Here is a 13,736-nt window from a genome sequence, read left to right as displayed (position 1 = left end):
GCACTCCCAGGAGTTTATAATAAAGAGGCTGATAGACTAATCAAAATATCTGTTGGTAATAATGGTAGTACTCAACTTTTTGAAATGCCTCTAAGAAGGCTTGGATGCATTTTTAAGTAGTTTCTCGTAATGAATTTCATTCACTAATTTTTTTTAATTCTATTTACTTATTCTTTTGATTTAATAATTGAAATCCAATTGCTAATATGTGAAAAGACTTCTATTCAATTAAGTTAAAAAATTTACTGAAATGGTAAATTTAAAATTATGTGGAAATCATGTAAGAAATTGGTATAGTTAATTCGGGCTTAAATCGCCGATTGAGTCTTAGGTCGATTGGTATCGACATTGTTACCAGTGTAGGAAAATATGGGTTTAAGTCCGATGAAAAGAGTAGATATAAGAATAATGTTTAAAAAAAATGGGGCTTAAATCCGAGGTACACATTTTGTTTTTGGTGTAAGCTCCTTAAATATGGAGCTAAACTGAGCGTTTATATTAATGAAGTGGTTGTTGAGGTGATTTTATCGCTGAAACAAGCAACGCAGTCTCTTGATGATCCTAACCTACGTCCCCACAGCTCATCAAACCTCTACCGCCTTTCTAATCATACATACCCAATACTTGAAACAATAATGGGCGTTAAAAAGGAAAGACCACAAATCAACAAGGGAGCATGGACATCAGAAGAAGATACAAAATTGGCTGAGGTTATTGCAGTTCATGGTGCTAAAAGTTGGAACACTATTGCAAGCAAAGCAGGTAACTAATCCAAGTAATTGAATAGATTTCTTTTTCCTTTGTTTTAACCTTGTTTTTGCAGGTTTGAAGAGGTGTGGTAAAAGTTGCAGGCTGAGATGGATGAATTATCTGAGGCCTAATATTAAGAGAGGAAATATATCAGAGCAAGAAGAGGACTTGATCCTTAGGCTTCACAAGCTCCTTGGAAACAGGTGGTCTTTGATTGCGGGAAGATTACCAGGAAGAACAGATAACGAGATCAAGAACTACTGGAATTCTCATTTGAGCAAAAAAATAAAGCAGAAAGAGAAACAAGGCTGCAAAGATGAAAAGAGATCAGTGGAGAATGGCAAAGAGGAATTGAGACAAGAGAATACATGTGCAGCAGGAGGTGAGGACTCAAATATCAGCTTCGATGTGGATGAATTCTTTGATTTCTCGGATGAGAAATTTGAGTGGATGAACAGATGAGGGAGGGTTTTGTTTCAAACTTTATATGGAAGTGCGACTTTTTGTTTGATGCAATCCTTGTAAAATCAGTAAAACTTTCTTCTCTATTCATCAATTTGGCGCTTAGTGTCAGATGAAATCATGAAACTGCCTAATCACTTTGGCTTTGCTAAGATTAATAGTTATATCAGAGGGTAAGATTCTTTCATTATGGCACACAATTTTATCAGATTAGTCTGATGAGAAGAGAAGGCTCCAAGTTAAAAATCTGTATCCAGTGAAGTCAGTGAGGAGTCATAATAAAATTTTAAAAATTTTTAATTGAATTTTTATCTTTTGATAAGAGCCAAAAATACATTTTTATTTAATCAATAAGATAAAAGGGATCGATTTAAATAATTAATATTTGAGAGGGACTAAGGTTAGAATTCTACCATCTAACCAAAAGGGTAGCTATGCCCTTACCTCAGTCCTACTCCTACTCCTACTCTCCAATAAAGGAGATTTTTTGACCCAATAATACAATAAATTAATTATTTACCAAATTAATATAAATCAACTTTTTTTAATCAGAATAATACGACCGATAGTTGAGGAAGGCTAAATTGGTGGGTGAGATTTCGATTTTATGGGAGAACCTAAAATGTCATATCAAATCGCCACTTGATATGCCCATTTTGGTGTAGTCTTGTTTGTGTCAGGAGAGCAGGAATCCTAGTACCAAATCACCATTCTACTCCTCTGACACGAACAATACTATTCATTGTGGGAATCCTGGATGAAATGCAAGAATTTTAGACAAAAGTAACTTTTTGTATAATAAGAACCAGAAGGGAGGATTCCAAACAATCTTAAAAACCAAAAGAAAAACCCACTTTGCAGGAAAAAATCAATTGTGAAGATCTTAAAAAAACACCATTTGTGAAAATGGACAATGATTTCGTTGCATATGTATACTACAATGGCCAAATTTACTGGTCTAAAGTTGGTGTAGTTTTTTAATCCAACCAATAGGTGGGCGTAAGGTTCAGCCGTTTTGTTAAAATTGATGAAGAAGAAAGATTGACGTGAAAATATCTCGTCATTGTGGTAGGATGATATCAAGACTATTTTATAGATGCCCAATATCATCCAATCCTCGTGCCTATAATACGTTGGAACTTGTTTGATGATGAAGATGTGAATAAAACAGTATCTGTACATGCCAAATATGGGGACCTCTATGCTGCAGAATTGTATTTCGAGTTAGAATGTAATAATGTTGGTGTGGAGGCAGACATTCAACAGACTTCATCAATGGATGTTGTAACGGATGCTACTCTAGTAAATCAATATAATCCTACAGCTCAATGCCATTATGATTTCAATCTTAACATCTGTTTGGTCAATCTCATTGAATGTGGTGTGACATCGATATCTAGTGGTAACCCTAACTATATCCAACCATTGGTCGTTGGATTTGAGAACAAAATAGGGTTACTAGATAGTATACAAGAAAAATGATGATGATGAGGTCCCAGCCAATGTTGAGGAATTTAACGACGAAGATTCAAATGAAGTTTCCGATGACGATTGTGATAAAGATTAAGTTCATGACTATCATGACTTCCCCCAACCTAGGCGAGATTTGGGTGGCATAATAATCCAATTTCAACCCGCTAATCATTTAATGGCTGTTGACCCTAATGTTGTGCATGCTGTTGAGTTCTCGAAATACCCAAAAATAGTATCTAGTCATATATTACCAGAAGATAGGGAAACAGAAGAACTTCGTGTTGGACTACAATATCCAGATAAGGATCCTATATTTCTACCATAAAGGAATATAGCTTAAAGGTGTCAGTGGACTATAAAACGACCATTTCAAATCCAACGCTATACGTGGAGGAGTGTTGGAATGCAACTGATGGGTATAGGTGGAGGGTTAGAGTTGCATTTATTAAGCAATCTTAGATGTGGAAGGTACAAAAGTATGAGAGACCATATACTTGTACTGTTGCAAGGTTGAGCCAAGACAATAAAAAATTAGATGAAAAGTTAATTAGTAGATGTATCAAGCCATTGAAACACTGAACACTGAAGACTTTAACACCTCAAATAACTAATTCCGAAATTGAAACACTGAAGACTTTATAAAAACTAGTCACGACTTATTGGTAGGAGAAATTTGACATACATAAATAGTTTTTGTGTAATCTTATTGGTTTCTTTGAAACTCATTTTTTTTTCAGAACCATCTCGAAATAAACTTAGTTACTTGCTTTGCAAAACACATGATCTTATTTAAAACCTTGCAGCAGAAAACTTTCAGATTTGTTTAATTTTGTAAATTGTTTGATTAATTTAGATTATTAGGAATCATGCCAACTTTTAAAATAACAAACTAGTAAAAATATTTAGCAAAACCAGAAACCAAAGTAAATGTCCAGAAAATAAAACAGTCCAAAAGTCCGTAAAGTCTGAAATATAAAGTTCAGAAATACTAAAATTCAATAAACCGAACCGAGCTCCGGGAACGTCGCCAAATCTTAAGTCTGAGGATCACTTGAAAAATGTTAAACAACAGAGTGAGCTAAAAAGCTTAGTGTGTGAGTAAGTTCAGAAATACTAAAATTCAATAAACCGAACCAAGCTCTGGGAACGTCGCCAAATCTTAAGTCTGAGGATCACTTGAAAAATGTTAAACAACAGAGTGAGCTAAAAAGCTTAGTGTGTGAGTCTTGGCCCACAAACAAAAATCATATCGGAGCATGCTTAAAGACATACATCAGAATAGATAAAGACGATATTTACATGCATAACTACATATATTAGAACAAAATAATTCCTACCCCCATCCGCTACACACCACTTTGTCCAACCAATCACACCAAATAGGGTTACAATAACCCATCCATCCAACATACCAATATGTGGTTGTGTGCCACTCAGATAATATGTAGCTAAGTTGCTAGAATATATATGTTGCGGATATATCGCCAAAATTGTAGTAATACTGCCAGAAACACACTTCCTCTGTCATATTATCATATATCCCACCCCAATGCACATGCAAAAATATACTAACATCTCATGCTACATGTGATCACAGCGGAAAAAATTTTATGACATGCTTCCATAAGTGTCATCAAAATAGATTATGTCACATAGCCTACACAAAGTTTTACTAATCAGAGTCATGCTTTACTAACATGCATACGTTTAAATTACAAATTTCATGGTCTTACATGCTTACAAAGTATCTACAAAAATGATTTCAAAATCTCACTTCCGACCCAAATTGGGCCCAACAATCCGCCCAAAATGAGCCTACATGCCCGTGTGGCCCAAACACCTTGTCCAAATCGTGTGGCCCACACGGTCTGCCACACGGCTAGGTGACACAGTCTACCAACTTTGAAATTTTCACGAAATTCCATATTTTCATGATCGTTTTAAGTGTTTTCGGGTTAGAAGCACACCTTAATAATTTTGGAATATCGACACTAAATCAGTAACTCGGTCCGGAACATGACGTCTACACCAAACCCGATTAGCAACCAATTATCGAAACCAAATTAAAACATTGACACTAGATTACTTAACAAAACAGCCCCTATACTCAATGTTTGGTCACTTACCCTTACAAATAACGACAACTCTAAACCGTACTTAGCTCGCTGAAAAATCCTTTGTTCTACAGTGATCACCTATCAAGTTCACAAAAACTTATCAAAATCAATTACCAACCAAAACACTTAAGACAACACTTACCCCCACAAGAAAAGAACACCCACACCACGAAGGAAGAAATGTGAAGAGAAAGGCAACAATAATTCCACTTTGCACATACATAAGATTTGAACTTGGGACCTAAAGGTTAACAAAAGCCTCACTACTAAACCAACAAGCTCATTCTTATTAATAAATTAACAAAAATTAAAGTTAACCCTTACAAACCAAGCTAGACATAATTTCAAAATTAATGGAATTTTTTCAAAGAGAAGGCAATCGAACTCAAAACCTAAAACACACATTCAAGCACATAATCACTAAAATAGATTAAATCACTTAACATAATTTGGCAATTCAAACTTTAGAAAAATTGGGGCGTTACAGAGACAGAACTCACTATTCTGATAGTTGTCTTGGTGCCAAAAATTCAAAATTGATACGGTTACAAACTATCATTTCGAAAAGCGTGGGATGCTAAGTAGATAGTGGTGACAGACCTATGCGATGATTGGGATGCCTTATAGAATGAGTTACAATATTGGTCAGCAATAATGCAAGAGTATGCGTCTGGAATAGTTGTAACGACTCGATTTTCAATAGTGTCGTAAAATTCGTTTCAAACTAAATTAATTGAGTTGAGTTAGTAATATTTTAAAATAGAATAATTATAAGTCACGTACAAATCGGAGAGGTCGAGTAATTAAGTGTTATTAAATTAAATCAGTTAATGAAAATAGTACGGGACTAAATTAATTACCAACAAAATTGAAAGGAAAGTGATTTTCAAATTGGCAAGTGCCTTAAATGACAACTAAACAAAGGTCATGTTAGCAATTAAACCAATTGTAAATTATGACATGTGATTAATTACCAAAAGAGTAATCATTTTCTACTAGCTAAGATTGAGGTTATTATTTCACTTGATTAGTAATTAATAAGGTTAATTAACTAACAAATTATATATATAAACTAAGTAGGAAAGAGAAAGTTATCTTCTCTACTTTCTTCCACCATCCAAACTAAGTGAAAAAGAAAGAAAAGAAAACCTATTTTCTTCCTCATTCCTTCGCCATAGCCTTAGCCTCCATCCAAGCATAGGTGAGTTTCTTCTTTTAATTTTTTTGAGAAATTTGATGAGAAACAATACTTATTAATAGCCCATTTGTCAAATTAATCGATTTGTGAAGTTTTGTTTCGTTTTCTATTGATAATAGTTTTGAGGACTTAGTTGAAAAGCGTTATAAAATTTGATTTTTGTGTAGATTAAACTCATGCATGAATGATGTAGAGTTCAATGATGGAAAAACATGTTAGAAATGAGACTGGAATTATTAACTTAAGTTTATATCCTATAGCTATCTTATTTGTTAATAAGGACTAAACTGTAAGAGATGAAATCTTTGAGGTTTAATAATAAATAATGATTGTTAGGAGGCCCATGTACTATATTTATAAAGCCAAATTTAAATTTGATTAAGTAAATTGTGAGAAACGAGTGTTTGAAATATCGGGGTTTATAGGGACTAAAATGAATAAAGTGCATTCATGTTTAACTATTATATTTCTATGTTCGAATTACATACCTAATGGATTTACCGTATTCGACTTTATTGTATATAGCTAAAAACAATGCTGAGACATCGAAAAACAAAGGGAAAGACAAAATTGTCGATAAATAGTTAATCTGGTTTGTGCTTGCATAATTCGAGTTCATTAATTATTTATGTTCATATGTTCGACTCGTTAAATGTTCAAAATTGGTAAACTATCAGTGTGATTGTATTTGAAAATATACCTAACTATGTGGTTTGTGATAATTGGTATGTGATTTGTATATGTATATTGCTTGCTTGGTGATATATGTTTAATAATCATGAATTTATCCTATTAACGTTCTTAGATAGAGTCACAAGTATAGTTGGCATGTCATAGGGTCCGTTTGATAGGCGGGAGTTTTAGCACTTTCTGCATGTTATATTCAACGCCTTGTGTGTGTTACATTCAGCATTATATGCATTTTATACGCCTTGTAAGTGTTAGTTTTTACGTTCAAGAGGGAATTTTAATAGCTAAAAATTCTTTTTTAAATTCAACCTAAATAGGTGGGTTTTTCAAAATTCCTTCCATTTGATTTGATTTGATTTAATACACATGGTTTCATTATAAGAGAAAAACTTAAACTTCAAAACTTATTTTTATTTAATTATATTTTTTTTTACAAATATGACTGTATTCATATTGAATTTTTTATATTTTTCTTTTGTAAAATTTCATTAATATAATTTTTTTAAAAAATCAATTATTTATCTAAACAATGCAATTGCAAATGTTAGCATTTTAAATTTATAAATTTTAAAAATCTTAAAACACACTTTAAATGAATATTCAAAATGGTATAGTGGGTTATGGTTGAAATAAGTGGCTTTGAATTTTGTGGATTAGAAGAAAGTTGTGCTGAAAGTGACAATTTGGGGAGGGTAGAGGTGGGAAATAGGCGAGGTTAAGAGTTTTGTTTCATAGGTTTGGTGGGTGATTGACAGAACTGAAGAAATGGAGTTACAAGGAAGTGAGGCTGTGAGGATGGGATGGTTGTCTGGCAGCTTCACTTCTCATAACCCCTTTATTCTCACCTCAAATCGGTATCTCACCCATCAATTTGGTCTTTCCCTTCGGTCAAAAAAAGTTGTTTATATTATTTCGAAAAATAATTAATTTATTTGTATTATTGGGTCAAAAAAAAAAGTGTCTTCTTCCATCTCAAAATAACACTAGAAGGATTTTGAAAAATGTTTTTAAAAATTTCAGTTTAAAATTTAAATATTTAGTATTGTTGTTAAAAAATATTTTTAAAAAATAAAACGTCTATTTTAACATGGTATTGTAAAGTAAAAATTAATATGCATTTTTAAATGATGTTTGTAGAGGATTCTTTTAGTTAGGTGAGGAGACATTACAATCTAGCAAAACGAGAAGTCGTGGAGAGATGGTAAAGAGGAAGATTGGTGCAAACCTTAGAAAACAAATGCGGTAGCAAGTGACTGTAAAAAGAAAATCGCAAAGAGAATTTTAGAGTGTTAAGTTTTTCAAAAGATCCAAAAAGTTTCAAAAGAGACGTTCAAACATCTATTTATAAGTTCTGAAAAAGGAAGCTAAAAGAGAAACGATTATAACGAGAAAATAGGCATGAATGTGCTAAAATGGTGGGTAGTGAGATTGGAAAGGGTTACTTGAACGAATAATAAAAGATAAATTATATAGATAATGGGTATAATGACGATTACATGAAAGCTACACCCACTTAAACTATTTTAATAAGAAAGGGTTTAAGTGTAAATGCATTGTATGTTCATTAAAGAAATAAGGAGGAAGCATTTGTATTTCAAAGAAAGAAACTTCTTAATAGTTTTCATATCCGAGCCTCCAAGCATGCTCTCCAGGTCATCTTAAAAGTGGAACAACTCAAGAATCCTACCAACCTTCCATGGTTGTTCCCAACAAAAAGTCGTTCCTATTATGATGTTCCCAAAGGTAGTTCCTTCCAACATGTTCTCTAAGACGCTCCTCTAGTGAACAATATTTACAGAAAGTACTATTGGCATCTACAATTTTCCTGTTCTTTTTTATAATTGGGGATGAAGAATGGGGTTACTTGGGATTAAACTCAAACCCTCATACCTACAACATAATACTCCGTCACTAGGCCAAAAGATTGTTTCTACAATATTATAATCCATTATTTTTTAATATTTTAATATATATATATAACTTATTATAATTCATTATTAATATTTTGATATATAAAATTTAAATTTTAAAATTTTTAAACAATTAATGTCAATTGTTTGTAAAATTTAATTCAAATAATACAGGCTATATTTTAATATTTAAAATATAACTATTACAAATTCAAATATATAATATTATATATTGGAAACAAATTTCAATAAAAGAAATAATTGTATATCTCACATAAATATTATATAAAATACATTAAATCGTAAATTATGATTAAAAATGTCATTTTACTTCAAAAATAGTTTTTATTTTTTTTTAACAAATGCAAAGCTAAAAGTTTTAAGTTATGTGTTTGGGTTCAAAAGATTTTTCTTTCCTTTTACTTAAAACCTATCAATTTAGATTGCTTAAGTCTGAAAAGCAAACAAGAAAAGTAGGGATTGAGTTGAGACCCCGGCTGAGTTCATGCATCAGTCATTCAGCCAAGCGAATGCGACAATTGACCATTTCTCATACGTCTTACTGCAACTCACCCAACCAACTTCTTCGCAGCCAAGAATGATAAAAGATTGTTTTGTTGCTTTAATCATTTTACAAGACATGGTTTATTCCTTTCATCTAAGGAACAAATTTTAATTATCAATCATTGGAACAGATGGGCTATTTGGATGCAATGTGAATTCATATTCACTCTAGCACTGAAAGAATATCAACAAAAAACATATTTGTGAAAGGACAATGCTGCCGAGTGAACTCATGAACAACAAAATTTGCTGGCACATGGAAGATATCAGCTTAAGTAAAGAATGTATGTTTATCATATTAAATTGGTTAGAAGCTGAAGCCTTTCAATCATTTAGACTCGGATTTACGAAACTCTACCATGCTAGTTATTTGATGGTTCATAGTGGGTCGTGCTGTGCCTATCTGAACTTGGTCAAGAACCATGACTCAAGCTAACCCCAAATTTAGTTTCATAGCAGAGAATTAGTAGTAGAAATTTGCATTCCCTGTGAATTTTCGTCTCAATAAATGTCTGAATAAATAGCTAAGTTAACCCCACAGAAGCAAGTCTAAAATGGCATCTCAGAACTATAAAATTATTAGCCATAATGGGTACAATGATCTTACACATTTGAAGCACATTCAATAAAGTTTCCGATGCATGGCAAACATCTGGTCAGGATATAGATCAAAAGCACTGAAGAGTAATAATTTCTCAAGGGAGCAAAGGTAAGCAGCAAGAATACCAAAGACAATTTCTCTGACATCAAAACATATTCAGCTTTGAACCAAAAGAAAAACAAATAACATTCAGCAACTGCTCCAAATCCAACAGAGAAATTTACGTGCTCGATGCATGTGAACCAAGAGAAGTTTTCCAGATTTGAATTACAAACAAGTTGGAACGTACAAGTGGAATGTACAAAAAGGAAAATAAAAAACAGTGTGATAGATGTACATCAACTGCAGTTCAAATTGATGTCGCCATTATCAGAATCTTCAGAACACCAATATTTCCTTGCTTGAGTAGAAGCAAGACGTTAGTATCTGCTACAGGATCACCCGTTTCTCAGAGAAAAAGGGGGGAAAATTATAGAAGATGGTTCTATGAGGAATATGCATAATGGAGAATTGTAGGAAACAGTTACAGAGTTGACAGTTTTTATCTCATCTCTCTGAAGATCCATCATCAAGAGTTAGCCCCATGCCATAGAACAGGCATAATTAACCACCAGTTTGCCATCAAAACCAAAATTCTGCAATGCAAAAGCAGCAAGGGTTGGACTAGACAACTTATAAACATAGAAAATGTAACTATGTAATTTATGTGTATTTTGAACTCTAGTAGGGGACAAGCACAACACGGAGTGGTATCCTCCTCTAAGAAAAAAGCTCACTCCATTGTTCAGTAATCATTAAATACAATGAAGAAAACTTCTCTACATTTCAATCGCAATGTGCAACAGCTGGTATATAGCAGACATCATAAAGACCTAAAAGTGTGTAACGGTGGATATATTATGTTCATAAAGAAGAATTACTTCCACTGTAATAAATATTTCTATCAGAATATACAGACAAGCTACTGAGCCTGAGAAGTAATGGACCATTTCATGTGAAATCTCATCTGATTCTGCCATTCTAGGCCTCAATACTAATGTTACATAAAGGGAAATAGTTGCAGATTTAAGATAAATAATCATCTCTATACATGAAGATAATACACACAATCAGAAAAAGCATCCCATCTAAGTCATCAGAAAATGTATTATATGACCAAGTTAAATGCCATAGAGTTGGAGTATATGAATAACATGTTGCCTTTGATAACGACAAGCTTGCATAAAAAAGGTTTTCAGCTAAATATTTTTGTTCTTTTGAGGTTTATGTTTTGGGACAAACACCTAGTCGTGAAAGAAACAACAAAAAAATTCCACAATATAGAATCTATGATAGCCTCGAAAGAATTTTCTACAAAATTAACATCAGCAAGAAGAAGTGTCTAAGTATTATGACTTACATCATACAGATCAATCACCAATTCATCTGGGTTTGGTGAGAAGGCACTGTTTACATACACAAACTACAAAACAAAGGATAAGAATTAATACTAAACAAACAAGAAACCGCAGATTGAAATTACTTCGATAAAAGTACAATAAATACAGATCAATTACCAGTGTATCACGGTGCAATTGCCGACGCAAAAAATCAATTACTTTAGCAAATTTGTCAGTTCCAAGTATCTGTCCAGTCCGAAGTTTTTAAGACAAGAAAGATAAATTTTATTTGATGACCACCACCACAAGCAAGAAGTATTATACATAATTTATATTATTCACACTTAAACCCTGAAATATTGGACTAAAGTAAATTCAAGAACATAATTTAAGGCATTTTTTCAACTGAAGCACAAAACACCAATTACAATATCAACTACAATCTTACAACTTACTTAAGTTCAAACAAAGCAAGCTTTGTAGTAAACATTCCATACCCAGTGCACCATCAAAGACACTCATTTGTTTGCAATTGCTTTACATATTTTTAAAGCCGTGTCATTGATAAAAGCCCCAGAATAGATATACTTAACCGCATAGGATTCAAAAATAAAAGACAGAAAGCATGTCTAAGAATGTATGAATTAAGATGCTTACTCTAAACTATGTTTCTGGCCTATGGTCATTGACATTACCAAAACTTTATGTAAAGTAAATTGTGTCTCTAGGTAACTAAACCAAGCGTTTCACATCTCAAAGAGAATGCCTAAATTGCGAGAAAGAAAATTCTCATCAGTAGCGCATAATATCATATGTTTAAGAACTAATTAGACTATCATTCAAAGCAAAATATAATCCTCATCAAGGGTCCACTTTTAAGACCGAAACCCTAATGGGAATCCAGAATTATCCTATTATTTATCAAAATTGCAATTTTGATCACAAAATTTATTCTAGAATCTAGATTGAAGAACACGAATGACGAAACCCGTCCGAGGGTATTAACTAATGCAAACAGAAAACAAAGAAATACCTTGAATTTGGCTTGTTTTAGTATGGGGGCATCCCCAGTTGCTCTCAAATGGACAACAACTGCATCAAATCGAAAACCAAAATAAAATGAAATAGTTAGGGGAAAATCACTTTACAAAGAAAACCCCAAGATTTTACGCCCAAGTACAGAGTATGATCATCGAAACGAGACATCGAGAAACGAAGGTTTAACGGTTGCCTTCGATAATTGACCTTTTCGTGCTGAACTGGGAGACTCAGCTGCCATGATTACCTGAGCTAAAGCACGAATCCCTTTAAAAAATAAGGGTTAAAAACATAAATTTAGCCTCTACACAACTAATTAAGCAATAAAAATGAAATTTCTTAAATTTTGGTAATATAAATGGTAATTAAATAATTAAATAATTTATATTTTTAAAAAAATATTAATTATTATAAAAAATTATTAGCATAAAAGAATTTTAAACAAGTGAACAAAATTAAAATCAAATAAACACACATATATATTATGTTAGTTAAAAAAATAGTTGATAATATAATTACTAATAAAAATAACAAGAAAAATAGGCATTATATATAATTTTATCTAATTATTTTAATGTTTCATATTTATTGAATTATTTCCTCTTTAATATTTAAATTAAGCTCATTTTCATCAAATGTTGGTTCTTGACCGAGTTCATTATCATTTGACTCTAAATCTGTATAATTAAAATTATCAATATCTCTTTCTTCCATATACTTTTTGAAGTATAGATCATCTCAAATCTACTTATGAATGAAGCTATGAAGCATGCAACATGCTAATACGATCCAACTTTTTTTTTATGTTATACTCAATTGATGTGGTCGATTTATCAAAATATGCTAAAAACGACTATTATTTAAGTATATAGGCTGAATTTTTTTGAAATTTACCGATATACGTTGAATTTGGAGAGAAAGGAAAAGACACTCTGTAGGATGTGTTTTCACTTTTTATTTTTTTTCTTGCGATTGGAAATAAAAAGTTTGTAAATTTATTTCTGTCTATGTTTGATATAGACATTATTATAGTTTTAAGGTATGTTTGAATTTACAGTAATGTAATAAGGCTCAATGACCTACAAATTCTATCTGTCATGTGAACATGGAGTCAACTCCTGAAAAATTGGATCACATTGCAACTCAAAATCTCAGTTGACAGTGATTATACGGTCTCAATTTAAAGTGTAACTAGGGTTTCAAATTTACAAAAGTTATTCTATCAAGGGATGTAGCATAAATGGGGCTCCAATTGGCAATGGTTATGTGACCAGGACAATGAGTTTTACCTCATCAAAGGAGGATGTTTTCTAAAACCCATAAGTCAAAGATGAAAAACATAGGGACTTTTCAGTATAATCAAGTAATTCATTTTATCCATCTCTACCAAAAATGGTGAGCACACTACTATAACTTGTGACAAAGTTGGGGGCAACAAGATTTCTGACAAGGACAAGTTATTGTACAGTGTAGAAAAGATGAAACACGAAACAACCGTTGTTGCCCACTAATGGTTTTTATCAAGCGACTTTCTAAACACTACTTTAGAAAGAT

At 32.3% G+C, this 13,736-nt stretch overlaps 2 protein-coding genes across 2 annotated transcripts; one reads left to right on the top strand and one right to left on the bottom strand.

Moving 5' to 3' along the window:
- The first annotated feature begins 250 nt into the window (after positions 1-250).
- On the top strand, positions 251-1,544 carry LOC107931571 (transcription factor MYB23). Its single transcript, XM_041092110.1, has 3 exons — positions 251-291; positions 440-762; positions 824-1,544. The coding sequence occupies exons 1-3, from the start codon at positions 251-253 to the stop codon at positions 1,210-1,212; spliced, it is 753 nt and encodes a 250-aa protein (XP_040948044.1). The 3' UTR covers positions 1,213-1,544.
- Positions 1,545-10,003: 8,459 nt separating this feature from the next.
- LOC107931547 (ubiquitin-like protein ATG12) lies at positions 10,004-12,518 on the bottom strand. The gene is made up of 5 exons (XM_016863469.2): positions 12,390-12,518; positions 12,178-12,236; positions 11,322-11,390; positions 11,165-11,227; positions 10,004-10,400 (listed from the first exon to the last, which is right to left on the bottom strand). Exons 1-5 carry the CDS (start codon positions 12,421-12,423, stop codon positions 10,341-10,343), a joined length of 285 nt encoding a protein of 94 aa, XP_016718958.1. The 5' UTR covers positions 12,424-12,518; the 3' UTR covers positions 10,004-10,340.
- Positions 12,519-13,736: the final 1,218 nt, after the last annotated feature.

The sequence above is a fragment of the Gossypium hirsutum genome, chromosome D04 (assembly GCF_007990345.1).
Source record: "Gossypium hirsutum isolate 1008001.06 chromosome D04, Gossypium_hirsutum_v2.1, whole genome shotgun sequence".
Classification (NCBI taxonomy): domain Eukaryota; kingdom Viridiplantae; phylum Streptophyta; class Magnoliopsida; order Malvales; family Malvaceae; genus Gossypium; species Gossypium hirsutum.
This window is presented reverse-complemented; position numbering and strand designations above follow the sequence as displayed.